The sequence below is a fragment of the Cheilinus undulatus genome, linkage group 11, assembly GCF_018320785.1.
Source record: "Cheilinus undulatus linkage group 11, ASM1832078v1, whole genome shotgun sequence".
In the NCBI taxonomy this organism is placed as follows: Eukaryota; Metazoa; Chordata; class Actinopteri; order Labriformes; family Labridae; genus Cheilinus; species Cheilinus undulatus.
Genome location: NC_054875.1, coordinates 18452488 through 18475951, shown reverse-complemented (window position 1 = coordinate 18475951; position 23464 = coordinate 18452488). Strand labels below are relative to the sequence as shown.

The 23464-nt window shown below is 41.0% G+C and overlaps 1 protein-coding gene across 2 annotated transcripts in view; it reads right to left on the bottom strand.

Annotated features, from left to right (window-relative positions):
* Positions 1–23464, bottom strand: part of acot7 (acyl-CoA thioesterase 7) — a 173614-nt gene that overhangs the window by 81368 nt on the left and 68782 nt on the right. For both annotated transcript variants that reach the window (XM_041799647.1, XM_041799648.1), the window contains one exon: positions 9317–9433. In XM_041799647.1, coding sequence (XP_041655581.1) covers positions 9317–9433 — 117 coding nt within the window. The remainder of the gene's footprint in view (positions 1–9316; positions 9434–23464) is intronic.

The window sequence follows — 23464 nt, the reverse complement described above, 5'->3', positions numbered from 1 at the left end:
GCTTTAGAGCACTTCAGTTTTCCCAGATGCATGAAGCCTGAGGGATTTGGAGCTTGTGCATCAGCGCAGCTACATCATTTCGCTGATGCAAGTGAGTATGCATATGGATCAGTCAGCTACCTTCTCATGCAGAGCACAGCTAACAAACTGCATTGTGTGTTCATGATGGGCAAATCCCGAGTGGCACCTCTCAGGTCACCTACCATTCCTAGGATGGAGCTGACTGCTGCCACGGTAGCAGTGAAAATGGATGGCGTCCTGAGAAGAGAGCTCCAGCTAGACCTCACACACTCAATCTTCTGGACCGACAGTATGGTTGTGCTAAAATATCTGCAAAATGAGACAACACGTTACAGAACATTTGTGGCAAATAGAGTGTCAGCCATTCTGAAAGACTCTGACATGGAACAGTGGAGGCACGTTGGCACTGACAAGAATCCAGCTGACTGTGCCTCTAGAGGGCAAAGAGTTGGTGACTTCATGAAGAACACGAGTTGGGTGGCAGGTCCAGATTTCTTGTGCAGTCCAGTTGAGTGCTGGCCAAAAACTCCATTGAATAATGCAGAATCTGCTTTAGCTGATCCAGAGATCAAAAGGTGCACAGTCAACTCCATAGCTGTGGAACGAAGTGTAGCTCCATTCAAGAGACTGGTCAATTACTTCTCTTCCTGGATGAAGTTGAAGCGAGCTGTGGCGTGGTTCATGAAGTTTAAAGCTTTGCTTCAGAGTCTCTGCCAAAGAAGGAAAGAGCTGTGTGCAGCTGTTGAAGAAACCAGCTCCGACAGTAGCCAACAGCTGATCCAAAATCAGATGAACAGCTTTAAAGAAAGCTACAAGAGTGCACACATTTCAGTGGAAGATCTGAATAAGGCAGAGCTACACATTATCAGATTCTGTCAGGAGGAAAAATTCTCAGGAGAGATTGCAGCTCTGAATAAAGGACAAAGTGTCAAGCGCAGCAGCCCCTTGTACAAGCTGAACCCCATCCTCCAAGATGGTATGCTGCGAGTTGGTGGAAGGATGAGTCGGGCAGCTATGCCTGAGGACAACAAGCAACCTATCATCTTGTCCAAGGACTTTCATGTTGCAGATCTGATTCTCCAACAGATTCATAAAGAAACTGGGCACGGAGGACGCAATCACATGCTCTCTGAGTTGCGTCAAAGGTTTTGGATCACAAGTGCCAACGCAGCTATCAGGAAGATCTGCGGAAGATGTGTAACATGTCGCCGCCTGCATGGGAAAGCTGGAAAACAGCTTATGGCTGATCTCCCACGAGAGCGAGTGTTACCAGATGATCCCCCCTCTACGAGAGTGGGTGTGGACTATTTTGGACCATTTGAAGTCAGACGTGGGAGAAGCCTCACAAAGAGATATGGTGTCATATTCACATGTCTGGCCGTGCGCGCAGTGCATATTGAGCTAGCCTCGTCATTGGACACAGAGTCGTGCATTAACGCACTCCGGCGGTTCATGGCACAGCGAGGACAAGTGAAAGAAATTCGCTCCGATAATGGGACAAATTTTGTTGGAGCCAACCGAGAGTTGAAGGCAGCCATTGCTGACTGGAATTCTTCAGAGTTCCAGCATCTGTTCCATCAGCACAGCATTAAGTGGACATTCAACCCTCCTGCAGCCTCACATCATGGCGGAGCATGGGAGCGGCTGATAAGATCAATAAGGAAAGTCCTCAACTCTACGGTGAGAGAACAAACCCTGGATGACGAGAGCCTTCACACTGTCTTGTGCGAGGCGGAGTCAATCATAAACAGCCGACCTATTACAAAGGCGTCAAGTGACCCAAACGACTTGGAGGCGCTGACACCGAATCATCTCCTGCTTTTGAAAACCAAACCTACCCTACCCCCAGGAGTGTTTGACAAGGATGACCTTTACACTAGGCGTAGATGGAGGCAAGTTCAATATATGTCAAACTTATTCTGGAAAAGATGGGTCAAAGAATACCTGCCACAGCTCCAGGAGCGCCAGCGATGGGCCACAGCATCCAGAAGCTTTGCAGAAGGAGATGTGGTTCTTCTTGTGGATGATTGTGCACCGTGGAATTCGTGGATCATGGGAAAGATAATAGAGACATTTCCAGACAAGATGGGTCATGTTCGCAGAGTTCGTATAAAGACAAAGACTAACACCTTGGACAGACCCATCACTAAGATCTGTCTGCTTGTGGGATCTGAATGGGCCAGTGGTAAAGACTGAGCCCCTACGATGAGCTAAGTGCTGGTAACCTCTGGCTCTGTTTCTCTCTACGTCTGATGAAGATGCGGTGGACTTCAGATGGACATTGTATCCTTGTCTGAAGCTAATTAACATAGCACAGAACATTCTCTATGCACGTTAAGGCATTCCTTTTAAGTTCAAAGGTCAAACATTTGGTTGCTAATGATATTTGATGAAGTGTTATAGAAATGTGGTAATTGTTCAAAATTGTTACACTATTAGAACAATTAGGGGCCGGTAATATAGGTGCGGTATGCGTAGTTTGTGTTAACTAATGGCAATTTCAGTTCAGCTAATAATTATTTATTTATTTTATGGCATTTAAAATGTTTTTTACATGCTTAATTTAGTAACATTTGCATTATTTCAATTCAAACGGCCTTATTATTTGTTATTTCAAGTTAATGTACTTATAAGAGCTAAGGATGAAAATAGGAGTCTGTCGCTTTAAGAAAGTGCGGTGATCTCTGTGATGCTAGGTACTGTGGGGGCAGACGGCCTGAGAGCCGAGAGGAGCTCACGGTTTTTCTGACCGTGTTCGGACTGTTTAGGTTTTGTACGTATTTAAAGCTGTGTCTGGCTGGAAAACGTGTCTTCTATTTTTTTTTTTTTTTTTTTTTATATATTTTCTGTTCAATAAACGTGGACAAGACGAACTTTAGTGAAGACACACTTTTTTGGAAGCACGCGTCAGCCATAAGCTCCTGTGGAAGGTTTTATTGGAAAACCTACTACATTGTATACAGGCTCATTTGTGTTCATCCGCAAAAATTTTTATTTTTTTGTCTTTCATTGTATATGGGCCGAAATAATGCTAATTGCAGTCCCATACTAAAAAACACATATATAAAATGTGTTAAATATTCACACCCTTGATATTTATTAATGTCATGTTATGATCTGTTCAATACAAATACATTAGTTGGGATAGCATTAAATTAAGTACACAAAACATCCTTCTTTATATGTGACTATGTATTGGGAAGTGGCTGTCCCAAACTCTAACGCCTAAATTTCAATTAATGAAAATATAATTTAAATGATGTTAACAATTTTTTCGAATGATCTATCAATAAGTTTTATTCTCAGCGGGTGTTTATTTTATTTAACCTTTATTTAACCAGGTTAGTCCCACTGAGACCAACAATGTCTTTTTCAAAGGAGACCTGACCAAGATTGGCAGCAATACACAGTATCATCAAACAATACACACAGACTCCTATAGCACACATAAGTGATAGAAAACAATTATAAGTCCTCAGTTAAAACAGTGACATTCAGACAGTTTGGATTCAAAAGTTTTCATTGCAGATTTGAAAACATTCAGAGACACCAAGTTTTGAAGTTTAAATTCAGTCTCCCTAGATTGTTCCAAGCAAAAGGTGCAGAAAACCTAAAAGCCTTCTTTCCTAATTCAGTTCGGACTCTGGGAACAAAAAATTGCACAAAGGTCAATGATCTCAGGTTGTGTAATTCATCTTTCAAGATTAAAAAGAGGAGAGATGTTTAGGAATTTTGCCAAAAATGGCTTTGTAAATAACACCTACCAATGTCCAAGACGACGTGTACTTAAAGAAGTCTAACTGACTTTAGAATATAAAGAACAATGGTAGGTAAGAAATCCACTGTTTGTGATAAATGTCAGAGCTCCATGACATTGTGCAACATAAGCAGACTCTGAGCAGAAGCACATGTTGCTGAGTGGGGAAAATGTGTTTGAAGCATGAAGAAGAGATGGATCTTCATCTTACAGCTTTGCTTTCCCCGTTCAGCCATCCACTCTCCCGGCAGCAGGGCCGGTGGGTGCATACTATTCCTTTTTACTGTGTCCTTGTAGCACTTTGAGATTTCTCAAAATGAAAAGTGTGTTATAAATAAAATGTATTATTATTATTATTATTATTATTATTATAAGGCTAGGAAAGGCAAGCCTACTCTAAATTTACTGAGTACTGACTGCGTGTGACTGTATGTTGCAGCCTGTGGGTAGGCAGGCTAAACAAACAATCGTCATATCGACGTAGCCTGTCACATCCTGACTTGTGCGCAAAAGCATCATATCGGTGAACACCCAACCAATCACAGAAAATCAAGCGCTATTTTCAAAGTTAATATTAGCAGCGAGAGTAAATTTCAGCTCACAAAATGGACAAATGAACATTTCTGAAGGCAAAAGATAAAAACAGCTGTGACCCAGAAGTCATCAGCAGCAGTCGCGACACTGAAACAACAGCCGATACACCTGCCGCCACTGAGTTACCGGTCACCTGTACAGGCAGCTGAGAGATGAGATGAGGATATTAGCCACATCCGCGAGCAGGCTACCATCACTGGGCACCCAGATCACAGTAGGACTAACGGGACCAATATGCGAGAAACAGACAATGGTCCATCCATGTCAAAATGTCACATATTGCTATATGAAGGTAAGACGATGTTTTAGTTATAAATTTGGTCGTAGTGCCTATATGAGCACATCATTTGCGCTGCCTATCATTATTTTTGGATGCATTTATAGTTTTATTGAGAGATAAAAACAAGCTGTCAGCAGATCATTCAGTAACACCTGAAGTATGTGAATTCTGCCATGTGACCAATGCAGACTCTGGTTTCAGCCTTTCTGCTGTCAGTTTTGGCATAGATATGATTATACGAAAGTCCCACAGCTATTGTCGTGGGCATGTGTACTGTTCACTGTGCAAGCAGCCCACATCATTTAGTTGTGTGTGTTTGTGGGCCCATTTGTGTGTGTGGCGAAGAGTGACCGTGGTATTGAATCAAAGAGGAGATGGGTTGGTTGACAGTTATGCATAATCTCATTGTCCTTTCCTGAATCGAGCACACCAGCTGATTTTGAGGTTATGTCTGGTTAGAGTTAGAAGTTATGACTGACTTAAAGCTAAACTCTGTGCACCAGCTGGACTTAAGCTGCTCTTATGTTATGACATGGTATAACTTTTTATGCCAGGGATGAGCAGGTGCGAGTCTAAAACACTGGACTTAACATATGAGCAGAAAACACAGAGCAATGGTCATAAAACTTGGACCTAGATGTACCATATGATGGCAGCACAGTTGTTAACAGATCTATTAATAAAAAAATATTAGGATAAGAGACGGATGGTCATCCATGATCGGACCATAGATGTGGAAGTTTACTCGGGCAGTCAGCTGGATATATTTATGTATAAAATCCCATTTTGTGATGCATTGAGTATTGTGATACCATATTTTGCGATATATTGCTATCAATACAATTTTTTTCCCCAACTATTTAGCCTTGGCATTAGCTTCGCTTTCATGTTTGTTGTATTTCCGCAGTATTTTATTTTCATGCGGCACTCTTTGCAAACCCCACATGTCATGTCCATCTTGTTCATGCCCTGCTTGCATAGACTTCAGTTCATATTACCAGTTAATTAAAAAAAATAGATACTTGGTGGATGTGAATTGAAACAATATTGCCACACAAAATTATTGTGATACCACGCTCTATCGATTTTTCACCCCCATAGATAGATAGATAGATAGATAGATAGATAGATAGATAGATCTAAATATATGTTCTAATGGATTTACATTTGAACACAACTTGATTTCATTTCACCTTTATCTAATTTTTCATTTAACCAGCCAGTATTAATTATATGATAACTGCATATTACCTCGAGTAGAAAATTTGGCTTTTAACATGGATTTTAGCTCTGTATTAATATTCACAACTTATGGGACTTCCTACATATCTGTGACATGACTTCTAATTGTGGAGGAAGAAGAGACAGCCAACAAGTTGACTCAGTTTTTTACACCAATAGTTGAAGGAGCTGCATTTCAGTTTTATTAGACTCCCAATGCTGGTGTGTTTTGTGCTTGTTTGCTAGCAGTTAAATTACCCTGTCTTACTACTTTAATTGGAGAGCTGTCTGTCTGGATGTCTGTATGTCTGTCTCGACTTGCAAACCTCCCTGTTACTCCAATTGTCACTCATACCGCTCAGAGGACCTCTTGGGTATACTGGGTCAAAACTGGAAGCATGGCAACATCATGAAATATATAGATTTTATATAAAACTCCAAAATTACATTTTTTACGCTTCACTTTGGTCCCCCTCAGGTACCCATCCACTGATACAGCTGATGCACAGTGAGCGTATTGCGTCACTTCCTTAGTACAGCTGCTCTTTTACTCTGTCTCTCTTTGCCAACCACCATTACACACCCCCAGATGGAGCAGCTGTTGTGTTTTCCTATGTCTTGATTGCGTTGAAGTTATTTTTTTTTTTTTACTCTTTCTACTTCTCATCACTGATGTTCGCTGATGTTCACTCCGGCTCCTGGCGTTTATTATTTTATTATCAGTCAGTATAAAGTTAGACGAACCCAGAACGCTCGGCTACATTAGGCTAACGTTAGGCTAACTTTAGCTAACGTTAGTGATATTAAAGATAACTTTATATTTCTTTCCAGCAAAGTGACAATATGTTGCCTCAAATACGATGTTGGCTTACCTTAGAACAGATGTTGTTAATTTTATCCATGTTGAGTTGATGTTGTGGTCTACTGCAAAACTTTTATCAAAAGAAGACACTTGTCTCGGTTTAGATGTGGCTTAGGAACGGCTAAAAAATACACTCCGTTGCCCAGTCTCTCAGGATACCTTGTGTTGGAGTCTCATGTGCCCCATGAACACCATTTGACCATTTTTAAACTTAAAATCTCAAAAAACCTCATAAAACCAGAGGAAAATGGACCTTCTCCCATTCATTTCAATGGACATCCAGGCAGCCGATGTCCGAGTGTATTGGAGTGGTATACGCACTGTGATTGGCTCATCGCATTTGAGGGCAGGACTTAGCCATAGGTCAATTATGTCAGACCACAAGACCATTTGTCACTCCCAAAGCTCAAAATTTGGCTCTACTTTTGACAATGCAGTCAGGTCAAAATCTGAGTGAATTCCAGTAGTCTGAGCCGGCTGGTCACACACTGTAGGATTTTAAGCCCGATTCGAGGCTAGAACCCCCCCCCCCCAACCGATCTGTGGGGGCGTATCCCGAGTGGAGCCTTATTGCAAATGAATATTTGTCTACAAAAAGTGTGCTGCTCCAAATTGCATCATAGCATCTCTGGTTTGTAAATATAAAGCATGTTTGATTTTTTTATAATTCTAGCTCATAGTGCCTCATAGGCAATCCCACAGGCAGCATCATTAGCTGGATCATACGTACTTTCACTGTTCACAACTATAAACACAACTGGACCTTCATTCAGCCAGGATTTCCTCTTGATTCTTTTCCTTGTTTTATGATTTTTGCTGCACCTGTAAAGCATACCAGGACAGCCTGTGGCGGAGGGACAGCCTGCTGATGGTATCTATGGACATGCATGTTGTTTTTTTTCTGAAGTCATGTGATCACGGTCACTGGCAGGTTGGCGTGTGTGGTCTGCAGTGACCTGACGGTCTGGCTGAGTCGTCTAGTATGTGCATTCAGAGGATTTTAGATAAAAAAATCACTTGAAACTGCCTGTCTGTGGTCTCCTGTGTTTTTAGTATCGTTTATGATTTGAAAATCATCTAGTGTGTGGCCAGCCTAACTTGAGCAAAATGAAATATCAAAACTCAGAGGATGAATGAGGACAGCTGATGGAATGACTATGAGCAGTTGAAGGATGGGGTCATGGTTTTCAATCTGCTGTTCTGTGTCCCAGCCCTGGAACTTCCATAAAGTTTTGTTTAAAATGTTTAAAGAGGCCCTTCTGACTTCACATCACACTATTTACTTTCATCTCAATTCAGACTGACTGCATTACCCTGCATGACTAAGGTAACATATATTTGAAACCATGTACAGTAAAAACGATAACCCTACAGATGACCTGGCTCTGTGAAATAAGAAAAAGAAAAAATAATAAAACAGTTCTCTCCACTTCATATTTAATAATAGGGAGAGACAAAGCTGTTCCATTGTTAACATCATATCCTGTAGTAATCATAACACCTGGGGGTCTGGATCCCATCATTTCCAGCACATGAACATTTAACACACATTGAGCTAAGAAAAGCTGCCAGCCTTAAATGTCATACTCTGTTCTACACCACTTAGGTAAGGCTGCTTTCAGTCACTTATGACAAGTTTAGATTCCACATAAAGGCTAATGAACAACTGTCAAAACAAATAATTAACCACAGCTTCTGTATCTGAACTTTCTACATGAACGACAGCCTGGCCTGGATTTTTGACATGGCAGTTGTGGGACTTTTGAAAAACTGATTATAGAAGGACCAACAAGTCCCTGGTTTGGTAAATGGTAAATGAACTTGGTTTTTGTACTTTTCTAGTCATTTGAACTCAATGTGCTCTTAACACTGCAGATCAGGGGACATAATCATGGGACAGTATGTTTGCTCCCTTTTGATTTATGTGCTTGCTTGTACTTTTGCTCCTAACTGTCCTGAGAAGCACTCTGGATTAACTGTTTGTCTAAAGAAGTACTGCCAATAAAACCATTAACACTGCTTTTAACTATGACAAAGGGGTGCAGCAGGACTGGCAGCAGCATTTTAAGTGGCTCCTATTCCTTTCTCTCCTCATCAGGATATTAAAGGATAAGGGAAGAAGAAATCTTTGAATGATTTTTTTCAATTAAGATGCTTAGAAATTGTCCACGTGGAAATCTTGAATGACAGACAAGTGTGGAAAAGTATAATTAATGGTCACACAGGGGTGGTGAGGGCACTGTTAAGGGGGGAAGCTTTGTAATGGAAAATTGTTCAATCATAATAAGGATGTGTTTGTTCAGCTGAAGAGACAGCCCAACAAAACACAACTTGTCTTGGTTAGTAACAGTCTGACATCTGTTAATGTTGGCTTTAGCCCAGTTTAAAGCAGCACTGCCTCAGGCTGAATTTATAGACTGCAAAGTTTTTCCACATTGTCCCATAGCTGAGATTTTACAGCGTGTAATTCATTAATTTGGTACAAAAACAAAAGTGAAAAACAAGTACAGTGAAAGATGTTGACACAGCTTTCTGCATCATTATGCCAATCCCACCTGTTTATTCCTGTCCTCATCCTCACCTTTCTTGATCTTGCGATGGAAGTTGATGGCATCCACAGAGGCAGTGACAATGTTGGTGTTGCAGTGGCGAGCTGCAACAATACCGGCCACCTCGTCCATCAGTTTCATGGTCACACCTGTTCAGGGCACAAACAAACACAGATGCCTTTAATAAAATATGCAGTAGTTTAGTACTGCAAGATCAATCAAAGTTTGCTACTTGTTCTGAAACTTAGGATTCTCTACTGTTCTCAGCATTTAAAAAACAAATTACAGTAACTAGATGAGAAAATAACATTGTACAGCAAAGTTTGTCCAAATTATAAAACATTTCCCCACAAGCAACCACTCATTTGATCTTTTTTTATTCATTTAAATTAAAAGCTAGCTCTGATGTGAAAAATCCTGTAAATGCAACCTATGAGAAGTTTTAATGTACTTCATCAGATTTTATCATCTCCCTCTTATCAATAAATTATCACTATATCATTACATTATTGGATAGACTGGACATACAGAACAAGCCCAATCAAAGGAAGTCTAGCAGTTTGATGATGTTATGTTTAACTTATGGACCTGGCTTGTATAGCACTTTTCTAGTCTAGTCAAAGCATTTTTACACAGCAGGTTGCATTTACCAAGTCACATCACATTTATACATTGATGTCAGGGGCTTTAATGTAAAGTTTTCATCCGCTTGAATTAATCCTATTCATACACATTCACACACTGCAGATTGAGTGGGAGAAATATGGGGTTCAGTGTCTAATGTCTAATCTAAGGACACGCTGACATGCAGAGGCAGAGTGACATACAGAGAAGCATGGGATTTCCCTGGTGGGTCGACGGGCTAATTGGCCCGATGGACCAGTTGGCCAGTAAAGACAGGGGAAAAAAAGAAAAGGGGTTAAAAGGAAAGCGGTACTATGGCCCACAGTGTTATGGACACAGGCCCTCTCAAGGAATTGTTTGTTGGGGGAGGGGGCTGGGCTGGGCTATTGTGATATGCTACCCCTGTGTTTTGTAAGGAAGTTAAGGAATTTCACCTATCGCTGCCTATGATGATAACCAATCACCTTTAGTGCCCGTGGGTGTGTCCCACCCATTTCCTCAGGCTGTTGCATCTGTCACTTGTCAATCACACAGCAGTGGCAAGAGCGAGCCAGCGCAAGAGAGTTGAGAGAGAAAGGGAAAAAAAACTTTCAAAGAAGGTGCAGCAACTAGCAAAAAGTTACCGACTTGTTTGTTGGTCGTTAAGACTCAGCCGTCACCAGCAGACAAGGATCTGATGTTGCTTTTGCCAGCATCAGCAGCATTAGCAGCAGTGAGCTTCGACAGCTGGAAACTTCCAGATATGCACTTGAGTCCAGCAATGATGAGTCTGACACAGAGTCTGAGACGGCAGAGCAGGTTACAAAGCGGTCTCCAGAGGCGAGTCAAAGAACCAGCGACGTAATGGTAAGTTGTGGTCAGGACTTGGTGATGCTTTATGTGAAAATGCTCATTTGGCTAACTGTAGTTTGCTTTTTAATGACCTTAATGATAGGTAGACCTTAGTGATAGGTAGCCTAATTTTAGCTTCACAGAGTCCAAAATTAGCACTAGTCAGTGTTTCCTGTATTTGTCGACATGCCTATAGATAATGTTACTTTCTGTTTGAAATTTACCAGTGTGTTTTAGGCCTGTCTGAAATGAAGAGAAGCTACAATGTGCAGTAATCCTGTTCAATTAAAAATTCAAGTCATTAAGGCATAACAAGATGTAATTTGTTACCATGTTTAAATGAACTTTCTTATTTATCTTGGTTCAGGCTGTTTTGACAAGTTAATATTGGGAGGATGATGAACAAACAATAAAATAAACATAATAATAATAATGAAAATAATAATAGAAAATCAAACAGATAATTTGTGCTGCCCTGGTGTGTATGTGCAAGGCTTAATAAAGTGTTATATCCTTACCTCATTTCATGGACATACCGATATTAAACAAACCTACTAATGTTTACTGATAGTGTTGTTGCACGGATGAACTAGCATGATTAACAACACCAATATCTTACTTAGACTGAAGATGTTCCAGATGTGGTGGATAGAGAGAGGCCTCACAACAGAAATGATAATGACACCCAGGGCAAAACAGGAGAGCAACTGGCAGAACGGCCTCAGGAACCCATACACAGCACCAGTATGATTATGGTGAGCTTGATGACCATGATGCTTGTTTGGCTTGTTTGCTTTTTTAGCCCTATGCATTAAGTCGTGAACTAATGTTTAATACTGCCATATTTGTATTTTGCTGATAACTTCAATAATGTGTACACCATGTTTTTTGTCTCTCATCCAGATAGACCAGCATATATGTTCCAGAGGGGACTCCAGAGAGGACTGTGGCCCCATTGCAGAGGTGGAAAAGTACCAGATTATTGTACCCAAGTAATAGTACACTTACTCTGGTTAAAGTTTACTTGGGTAGAAGTAAAAGTACTGGTCTATAAATCTACTCAAGTAAAAGTAAAAAGTACGTCATTTAAAATTTACTCTAAGTACTGAGTACTGAGTAGCTACTTTTGATATACAAGGGGCTTTCACAGTGAACTATGACCTGTCCTTGATGTGCAATAACAAGAAGAAAATATGAACCTCCAACCAGGTTATTTGATATAATGTTTGACCTAACCTAAAGTACAATGCAGCAGCTGTTTAGGGAAGAAATATAGAATCATTCTCTCGCTATATGCATGTACTGACCACCATGTGATGTGAAAGCCAAACGACTGGTCATTTTCATGTTGTTGACTGAAAGCTTGGACCTCCTTTTGGCTTTTAGTGTTTTTTTTTTACTCAGTATTTGATGCTTTTTAAAATGTCATTAAGTACAATACTTCTCTCAGAAATTACTTAAGTAATAGTTATTTTAAAAACCACACAAAAAGTACAAGTACACAAAAAGCTACTCAATTACAGTAATTTGAGTAAAAGTAATTCACTTTTTACCCCTGCCCCACTGTCAACATAAACCACTTCAACCCAGCCTTCATAAGCAACACATGGATGCACCTGGCATCCCTCACTTTTATATCACACAATCAAGAGGGGGATAGTTTGAGACAGACTGGCACTAACTGACTGACTTACTAGCTTGGCAGTATCGTAAGGACTAAAACAGCAGAGGAAAGGTGCTTAAGTCAGGAGAATCAAGTGAATGTCCTTCACCTTTCAAGTTTTTAGTTTTCAAATGTCAGTTTACTATTTTCAGTTTAGATTTAATTTTCATAAATGCTCTGGGTTAAGCTTTTATGCAGTTGTAGTTATCTTTGCTAATCTGTTTTTAAATAAAATGTCTTTTAAAATGGCTTCTTGTTGTAATTATGTTGCCCTAGTGGTTTATTCAGGGTATAGATAGTCAGTGTAATTCCAATGTCTAACAGCCTGGCAAATTAATAGGTCCTTATAGCTATTATTGAATCACTGATCTGTAGGCATTAAAATCACTGCATAAGAATATGCCGATTTTGGTTGGCTATTCAATTGGGTTCTTCAGGTTATTGATAACTGTATGAGTTATAGTCAAAATACCAATGCATAGATTTTTTTCATCAAGTTACATGAAACCTGTGCTGCCAGCTGGCTGGCTCCCCAGTAGCACGTATTAAATGGGCGGGTCTGTCAATGACTCCCGGGCCACTTTTTCCCCCCAGTCCGCCCCTGCTGACATGTGACTCTTGATTACTGGGGCAGGGTAAGTAGAGTTGGTCATCTCTACTAATCGAACCCCAGCTCTGCAGTTCACATGTTGATGTGCCCTTGGGCAAGACACCTAACCCCATTTTTAACCCACTGCTGCATCAGTAGCATGTGAACATGTCTGGATGCATGTGAATGGGATTAGGTAATACTGATGACCCCTCTGCACAGCAGACTTGGCCATCAGTGATTGAATGTGTCGTGATGGGGTCATGTGACCTGCAGTGTAAAATGAGTTTTGAGTAGTCAGATAACTAGAAAAGTACTTTAAATGCTTGAGTTTATACTTATTTATTTTTTTGAGTTTTTAATTCAACTATCCACTAGGGCTGGGCGATATATTGAGTATACTCAATGTATGCCGGCTTTTGCCACCCACAATGTATAAAACGACTGTATAGCGAATATCTGAGTATAAATTATGTGGAAGTTTTGAGCCGTCAGTATGCATTTCTCGCTGGAGTTTTGCTTCTCCCATTGTCCTTGAATGCATCTCTCACAGCAGAGAGCTCACTCTCTCTCCTCCACCAATCCAAAAAACTCCTCTGCACATGCGCAACAGCGGCGTGAAGCAAGGGAGAGGAAGGTAAACAGAGCAGCATGGCTAGTTAGCGGGGAGGTAGCTGACTTTGGAGACAGAAACAGCGCTGGGTCTGCAGCATTGAGCAGTCATTCAACTTTGAAAAGGAAGAAGTGGAACTCATGCGGTATTCGTTAAAATACACTGCAAGGTGACTCCAAGATAACGGCGGCAGTATCACAACACGTCGCTAAAGACATGAGCCAAGTGTTGTTGAAAAGACATTTAACCCAGAATACGAGATTTGCCTGGGCGCAAGTATTTTGCTGAAAACTCCCTGCCAGAGTCAAACAGGTCAGAGAGAAGATGGCCCAGCAATGGACAAATTTGATCCACATCTCCACAACAACGGAGACTTATCTCAGCCTTACAGTTTAAAACACCGACAACAAGGAGTTAAAATGTTCCCCCCTCCAGACAAGCTTTTTCCCCCATGATCGCACAGGACAGTTTCTTGAGTAAGGTCTACAGACGCTCTCATGTTATGAACTTGTCAGAAACTAGTCCAGCATTCATCAGCACAGTTAATGGACTAATATAATCACAGCTGTGAGCCTGAATGGTGGACTAGACTGCAGGATTTTGGCCATTTACTGCAAGCAGGATGGGTGAGTTTTGTGTAGGCTTGCTTCACCCTTAATGAGGAAAATAATCATTTATAGTCAGCAATAGTAAACATAACAGAAAACATTTTATGATTTATGTATTCCTGATTTATTAGTAAAAACTGAATGAAGTCCTTTTCAAAATAAAACTGCTAAATTTGACTTTATATTGATTTTTACTTTCTGCAAACAATTTTATTAACCTCTTAACACCTGTTGTCGCAAATTTGATACATACTTTTATGATACCTCTATTTAATCAATATGCTCAATAAATTACTCAAAAAAACTTAGGAATACAATCTGATAAATGATAAAAAAAAAAAATGCCCTCAAGTGGATTATCAGTTACCAAAAACACCTCAAGTGTTTTAGGTGTAAAGTGGTAACAGCACAGACCTCCACCATTAGCCCTATCTCCCAATAGTACAGAATCCTTAAAAAAAATTCCTGAATCCCGACGGTGATCCAGATCACCCCAAAATCTAATCAGTTCTTCCTTATGCCATTTCTGACATTTCCTAAAAAAATTTCATCAAAATCTGCCCACAAATTTTTAAGTTATGTTGCTAACAAACAAACTAACAAACTAACAAACCCTGCCAATCTCATTACCTCCTTGGCAGAGGTAATAAGCGTGAAACAAAGATATATACAGTGCTTAACAAATTTATTAGACCACCACCCAAAGTAAGGTTTATGCCACAGCTGCCCTAAATTAACAGCATTGGTAATTACCAAAATCATTTTTATGTTTCTGCAATGGTTAATACACCAATATGTAGAAGCTCTTTAACCCAAATGATATTTTTAATGCTAAAATATAATTATTACTGTTATCCAGGAATTTTCAAATTTACTGATTCACAAAAAAAAAATAAAAAAAATAGTAAAGCACATTATTATTTCTTGAATGATATGTCGAATTATAGTTATTTACTTGCATTCCTGAAAAGAAAAATGCGTTTTAGTGGTTGAATGTTATGCTTGATTAATTTCTGACTTCTCAGAGAAGCCAAGTGAGCCGGCTCAAATTTGGGTTTAAAAAGGTGAATTCAGTTTGAAATTCCTCATTCCTGTTCAAAATGGTAAAACGTAGAGAGCTTACTGAAAATGAAAGAGTCTGCATTAAAGCACTTCATGATGCTGGATGGCTTCTGAGCCAAATATGACAGGTGGTCTAATAAATTTGTTAAGCACTGTACATCTGTACAACATAAATTAGGCTTTAAGAAGCAAGGAAAAATTGTAAGGTAAAAAGTAAGAGCACATATATACAACAATACGGGAGTATGTACACTGAGTAAATACAATAGTGCAGAGTTGTTGTTATTGTTCAAGTGATGGTCTAACTCTGTGACCGCTCAAAGTTCGTCAGAGCGACAGCGTGGGGGAAGAAACTGTATTTGCAGCGGGTGGTTTTGGCGTACAGTGCTCTGTAACACCAGCCTGGGGGGAGGAGTCTAAACAGATTGTGTCCAGGATGTGAGGGGTCTGTGGAGATTTTAGCGGCCCACTTCCTGACCCTGGACCGGTACAGGTCCTGGATGGAGGGAAGGTCGGTGCCAATAATCTTCTCTGTAGACCTGATTGTTCTCTGCAGTCTGTCCCTGCCATGTCTAGTGGCGGATCCAAACCAGACTGTGATGGATGTGGTCAGGACAGACTGAATTATTGCATTGTAGAAAATGATCAGCAGCTCCTGGGGCAGGCTGAACTTCCTGAGCTGACGCAGGAAGTACAACCTCTGCTCGGCCTTCTTCCAAACAGAGTCTATGTGGGCGGTCCACTTTAGGTCCCGTGAGATTGTGGACCCTAAGAACCTGAAAGAGTCAACTGTAGGGACTGTTGTGTTGAGGATTGTGAGAGGAGGGGTTTGGGGGGGGGGGCTGTTCCTGAAGTCCACTGTCATCTCCACGGTTTTGAGCGGGTTTAGCTCTAGGTGGTTCTGACTGCATCAGAGGACCAGCTGTTGCACTTCCCCTCTGTATGCAGACTCGTCGCCGTCCTGGATGAGTCCAGTGATGGTGGTGTTTTCTGCAAACTGCAGTAGTTTCACAGAGGGGGTCCCCTGAGGTGCAGTCATTTGTGTAAAGGGAGAAGAGCAGTGGAGAGAGAACACACCCCTGGGGGGCACCAGTGCTGAGAGTCTGTGTGCTAGATGTGGTGCTTCCTAGTCTCACCTGTCAGAAAGGAAACTGGTGATCCACTGACAAGTGGAGGGGGACACAGTGAGCTGGGACAGTTTGTACTGGAGGAGCTCTGGGACGATGGTGTTGAACGCAGAGCTGAAGTCCACAAACAGCACCCTTGAGTAGGTCCCTGCAGAATCAAGGTGGTGCAGGATGTAGTGCAGAGCCATGTTGACTGCATCATCCACTGACCTGTTTGCCCAATAGGCAAACTGAAGGGGGTCCAGCAGGGGAGCAGTGATGTCCTTCAGGTGGGACAACACCAGTCGCTCAAAGGATTTCATGACCACGGACGTCAGGGCGACTGGTCTGTAATCATTTAATCCTGTCACGGAGTCTTCTTGGGAACCGGGATGATGGTGGAGGGTTTAAAACAGGAGGAGACCATGCACAGCTCCAGGGAGCTCTTGAAGATCTGTGTGAAGATGTGAGTCAGCTGGTCAGGACAGACTTTCAGGCAGGATGGAGACACACCATCCGGTCCTGGAGCCTTCCTGGTCCTCTGTCTCTGAAAGAGCTGACGCACATCCTGTTCACAGATCCTCAGCGCAGGCAGGGGGTCAGACAGTGGGGTGGTTGGGGTTGCAGGTAGACCTTTTGTGATGGAGATGGGGGGAGTGAAAGGTGCGAAAGTCCTTTCAAACCTGGAGTAGAAGTCGCTGAGGTCCTCAGCCAGGCAGGGGCTCCCCACAGGGTGGGGGGATGGTCTCCTGTAGTTGGTGATTGTCTGCAGGCCTTTCCAAACTGCAGAAGAGTCATTGGTAGAAAAGCAGTCTGTCAACTTTTCAGTGTAACTCCTCTTTGCTGTATTGATGTCTTTTGTCATCTTGTTCCTGGCCTGCTTGTACAGGTCCCAATCCCCACTCCTGTAGGCCTCCTCCTTGTCCTGGTGTAACTGCCTCAGTTTTGCAGTGAACCATGTTTTATGGTTGTTGAATGTGCAGAAGGTTTGGTCTGCACACACGTGTCCTCACAAAAACGGATGTAAGATGTCACAGTGTTGGTCAGTTCATCCAGGTCTGAGGCTGTAGCTTCAAAGACGCCCCAGTCAGTGCAGTCAAAGCAGGCCTGTAGCTGCATCTTTGACTCATCCGTCCATCTCTTCACAGTCCTCACTATAGGCTTAGCAGATTTGACCTTTTGCTTGTAAGCCAGGATGAGATGGACCAGGCAGTGATCAGAAAGTCCTAAAACAGCACGGGGGGACAGAGCGATATGCGTCCTTTATTGTAGTGTAGCAGTGGTCCAAGGTGTTCATGTCCCCTGGTGGGACACGTCACGTGCTGTTTATAGGCATTTCCAGTTTGAGATTTGCTCTGTTAAAATCCCCAAGGATGATTAGCAGAGAGTCCAGGTGTGTTTTCTCCATGTCTGTAATCTGGTCAGCAAGGGGCTGTAAAGCCTCCATTACGCATGCATGTGTTGGAATGTAAACACCAACCAGCACAAACGAGAACTCCTGTGGAGAATAAAAGGGTCTACAGTATATGAAAAAAGTCTGCGAGGGCTGCATGGCTTCTTTAACACTGTGACATCTGTACACCAACCTTCGTTAATGTAGAAGCACGTTTCTCCCCCCTTTGTCTTCCCAGACTGTTCTGTGCAGTGGTCCGCATGGAACAGCTGGAAGCCTGGCAGCAGTAGTGCGCAGTCCGAGATGTGTTCACTGAGCCAGGTTTCAGTGAAGCAAAGGGCAGCAGAACGGCGAAAGTCCGAGTTCTTGGTTAACAGAAGCAGCAATTCATCCACTTTGTTAGTCAGAGAGCGGACATTTCCCAGGTGTATGGAGGGGAGAGCGGTGCATAATCCCCGCTGCCGCAGCCTGATGAGTTCTCCTGCTCATTTCCCGCACCGGCGTCTCCGACTAAATCCACAGAGAGCTGCTGCTCCTCCAACCAGAATCTCTGGAAAACAGTCTGGCTGAGAAAAACGGAGAAAAAAGTCTGCCGTTGGATAGCCCAATGCGCAATAATTCCTCTCTACTAATTGAAATAGCAGAGGGAGTGCAGAAGACAACACTAAAAAGTAAAAAGCAACAACTACCAGAGAGCGCAGTACCGAGGCGACTGTCCACGGGGCCATCTTGGCCATAAGTCTAAAAATATATATGTTAAATTTTATGGAAATTTGAATTTTTAAAAAAATTTCAGTATAAAGTTAAATGAACATTTCAGTTCCAAAAAAATTAGAATTTTCTGGCAATTATTTGTGTTTTCAGGCTTTAAGGGGTTAAAAATCCAACCGAACCGTCTATTTTTATCACCAAACTAGTGTCATTTGGGGCTAAATTAAACATTATACAGCTGCTGAGAGGCCATTTCAAAATACCGGGATATATATCATGTATAGCAAAAATAAATTGGGATATCAATTTTAGGCCATATCGCCCAGCCCTGCTATTCACCGTTGTGAACACACCAATTTTGCCCTTAAGCTGTTTGTACATTTTTGCAGCTTCCAATATTCAAACAGCACCCTAAGTGGTGAATGGACTTCAGCTTGTATAGCGCTTTCCCATTTGTCTGACAACTCTTATAGCGCAAGTTGCACCCTTTCACTCCGTTCACTCCATTCACTCCACATTCACACACTGCTGGCAGAGATATCTCTGAAATGGAGAATTTGCCATCAATAGGGGTGTGACGAGATGCTTATCTCACAAGACATGATTTGGGCCCACGAGACACAAGACGAGACAAGATTTTACACTTTTTTGGGGGGGGGGGTTGAGTGGAAAATATGTCCTTTATATGGCTGAAAGTCATAACTGTGAAGCATTCTTCACAGTCTATTCAAAAATGTTTAAACTCCTCTTGTACTATAAAGGCTATCAGTGCTTACACCGACTTTGTCTTGTCTAACTCTGACTCAAACTGTTCATTTTAATGCTCTTCAACTCAAACCTTTCATTTTAATAGTCTACAACATCTTTTATTTACTACACTATGCACTCATAGCTACAATTAAAATAATAATAATAAAAGTATGTAGATTATTTTGAAATTAATTTAAAAACTATTTACAGCAGACTGATATATAAAGAGCTGTATCAGTAAAATCAATCTATTTCTCATCCTCTTTAAGGACATCCATATCTGAAACACTCAAAAGAAAATTTCTGTCACATTTGTTTTTTACAGTAATTTAGAGAAATAACTTCATTTTGTGGTTTTTCTCGTATGAGCTTTGACAGTGATACTCAGATGAGCCTGTGTGTTAATATCTGTGCATTGGTGAGCGAGTGTCTCTGCTCTGCTGTTGGACAACAAACAGGGCACGTTTAACTGCTATAACTTCACTTTTAGGAGCTAACAGTGGACTCTATGGCGCTTAAACAGAGTTTGAGCTGATGGATGATTGACTGAGACAGTGAGACGAGAAGGAGACATGAAACAAAAGTTGAATCAAAGTTACAGAGTCACAGACACCAGCACTTTGAGTGAGTCTGCGTGCATACACAAACTCGTGGACACTGCACCGGTTTCCAGCAGCAGCATTTAAACATTTCACACCGTTATGATGAACTTTTTATGTATTTGAGGATCATGTGCAGCCCCAAGTAGCACACACGGAGGAGAGGGCAGGGGATGATGCGGTGATCTTAATGAGTCACAGATCAGCTCCGTCTCTTCATTAGCTGGTGAACCAACAATTTTAAAATGACCAGGGACTCTTTGTAATCTTTTATAACTTCCAGTTAGGTATTGTTTTCTGTCAGGAGAGCTGCTGCTCCTGGTGTCTGGGCAATACTGATCTCGCGAAATGATTTTCACCTCTAAGAGACATCTTGTGACGTTTTGATCTCGTGAGATCTTGTAGCATGAGATCTTCTCACACCCCTAGCCATCAGTATAAACTAATCCCATTCAAAAGCATGCATGCCCATACACGCCACCAACAAAGCAGTTGGTTAAATGTCTTGCCCAAGGACACATCAACATGTGACTGCAGGAGCTGGGGATCAAACCCACAACCAACTCTACATTCTAAGGCACAGTCAGATGATCTGTATGATGACCTGATGCATTTAGCACTCCATTTTCATCACAGAAACAACATACCTGTCTCTCTTTAAAAAAAAAGCCCTTTATATCTCAATCTGATCATTCAGATTAAATGATTTTCAGTTTTGACGAAGAAGTAACATTTGCAATCTTGAAGTTAAAGCTTTATTATTCCTGATTGAAGGGGAAAAGATTTTACCTAAAGTTGATAAATCATGTGCCTCTATGCTATTCCTCTAGCATTACCCTCACTTTTTCATTCTTTAGAAAACTGTTGATGGCGGACAAGCTTTTCTCACCAAACAATATTGCCAATAAGGAAAGATCATATTTTGCTGTACAACAGCCTCTCAGTGCTCAGTTCTTTAAGTAAACTTTAAATTAATTACTTTTTACTAGTACTTAAGTGTTTATTGTCCAGTACTTTTACTATTCTAAATGTTCTTGTAAATTTAAACCAAAGTAACTGTACTTTTACTTGAGGGTAATAGTTTTGTACTCTTTTCACCTCTGCAAACAAAACTTTGGCAGCTTATAAAAGAGCTTCATAACTTAAATTCACCAGATCATAATAATTAACAGGCCAAGTTGAACTTTTAAAGAAAAAAGTATATTCTCACTATTGGTGCAACACTCCTTCTTCTGCAACCAAACCATATTTTAGGTACTGCATGGCATGTATCCAAACAGTTATCCATCAAATTTTCATTGTGTCTATAGGGATCAACCTAACTAGTTTTGTTTTTTACAAAAAAAAAAAAAAAGAAAAGAAAAGAAAAAAAGTGTTGGAGCCAGGACTCTTCAGTAGGATTTTTTAAGGGTAATCAGAAACTACTCAATGCTACTTAGTTGACTCTTAGCCCCTTATTTAAATTCCAAATATACACAGTGAATGTTATTGCAGTGAATGTGTCTCAAGTGAATGAATATAAAGGCACCTGTGTCTGGAAGGTCCAGTCACTGGTTAAACGTAAAATACGTAAAAACGGCTACCATTACATCATGACGAAAAAAGAACACTTAATGCAACTAAGAGAAAGGTTATTGAAATGTATACATCCGAGGTTGGATATAAAAAAAAAACAACCAAGGCACTGAACCTCCCCCAGAGTTCAGTTAAATCAATCATCAAGAAATAGAAGACATATGGCGAATGTGTAAATCTGCCTTCGTCAGGTCGTCCTCACCTACTAAGTGACTGTGCAAGAAGGAGACTAGTGAGAGAGGCCACCAAGACACCTATGACTACTCTGAAGGAGTTACAAGCTTCAGCAGCTGAGATGGCAGAGACTCTGCATACTACTACTGTTGCCCGCATTCTTTACCAGTCAAAGCTTTATGGAAGAGTGTCAGAGAAAGCCACTGTTGAAGAAAATTCTTAGTAAATTCTAACTAGAGTTCTTCAAAAGGCATATGGAAGACTGTGGTCAGTAAACAAAAGTTCTTTGGTCTAATGAGACCAAAATGGTACTTTTTGGCCATCAGACAAGACACTATGGTGGACACCAAACACATCACCACAAACACACCATCCCCACTGTGAAGCACAGTGGTGGCAGCATCATGCTGTGGGGATGCTTCTCAGCAGCAGGCCCTGGAGGGCTTGTAAAGGTAGAGGGCAAAATGATTGCGGCAAAATATAGGAAAGTCCTGGAGGACAATCTTATTCAGTCTGCAAGAGTACTACGGCTTGGGTGAAGATTTATTTTCAGTAATTAATGACCCGAAGCATGCAGCGAAAGCGATACAAAAATGGTTTCCATACAGAAACCATTGCTGTGATTGCAGCTAAAGCTGCATCTACTAAATACTGACTTAAAGGGGGTGAATAATTATGCAGTCACTTATTTTACATTTTATATTGTATTTTATTGATATTACTAATTAGACTGACCATTATTGGTTGATAAAATCAATAAAATGGTAAAGCATTCAAGGGTGTGAATATAATCCAATACAAGCATTTGGGTAGAATATCAAATTGTGTGCTGTGGCAGAAGATGATAGAGAAAGGGGCTTTAGGAGAACCATTACCTCAGCAATAATCTGAATCACACAGCCTCATCTAAAGAAACCATCAGAAGATTTTACATAAATGTTAGTTGCTGTATGTTTTCAAAAGCTTTGCATAATGATGTATGTACTTTGTGTCCATTTGTACTCTGCCAAGTTATTATAATATGAATTGAGCATTTCTGTTGGACAGATTAAACAACATACATAAATTTCCTGCTCAAACCAACATGAGGTGAGGATTTGATTGAAAAAAGACACGTTTGGAGTATCACTTTGAAGACATGAGAGCACATCAAATAATCCATCATCAAAAAGTTAACAGAGTACTTTGACAGTTCCACTCTAAAGCTTTGATTTGATGAGCAGAGGAACACTTTGAGCAGGAAATCAAAGTTACACTTTACACCAACACTGGGCACTTATTATTTATGAAGCAGTAGAATTCACACAGAAGAATTCATAAATCAACAACTTCATTTGTCTGCTTGTGCCACACATGCATGGCCTTGGAAGCTTCTATCAAGTATGAGGAACAGGAAACTGTTGTTTATGGGTCTCTTTAACAAAAACTGGGGCATCTTGCATGGAGTGGGTGGCTTGGAGATGAGACAAATGAAGAATGGGGTGGCAGCTGTTTACAATATCAGAAAATTGTGTGTCTGCGTGTTTATCAGATTTGTGAATATCTGCTCATTTAAAGATATTCAGACCTTTCAGACACCTAAATTGCCCCAAACATTTTTTCCTTTTTTGTATCCCTCATGCAACAGAAAATCAATAAGTCTGCCTTCTGATGGTTGGTGTGTGTTCCTACCATCTGCACTGTGTGGCTCTATTTATGACAGCCAAATGTGTGGGAGTACAAACAGAATGTGCTGCTTGCTCCCAAATGAAGAATTCACTGTAAAAGTGCTCCCACTGAGTTGATTAAGAATTAAACATGTCATTACTCTGACATCCTCTCCTCCCAAACTGCCTCAACACATTTCCATTTCTTTCTGCTGATGATGCCAAAGGTTTAAGAA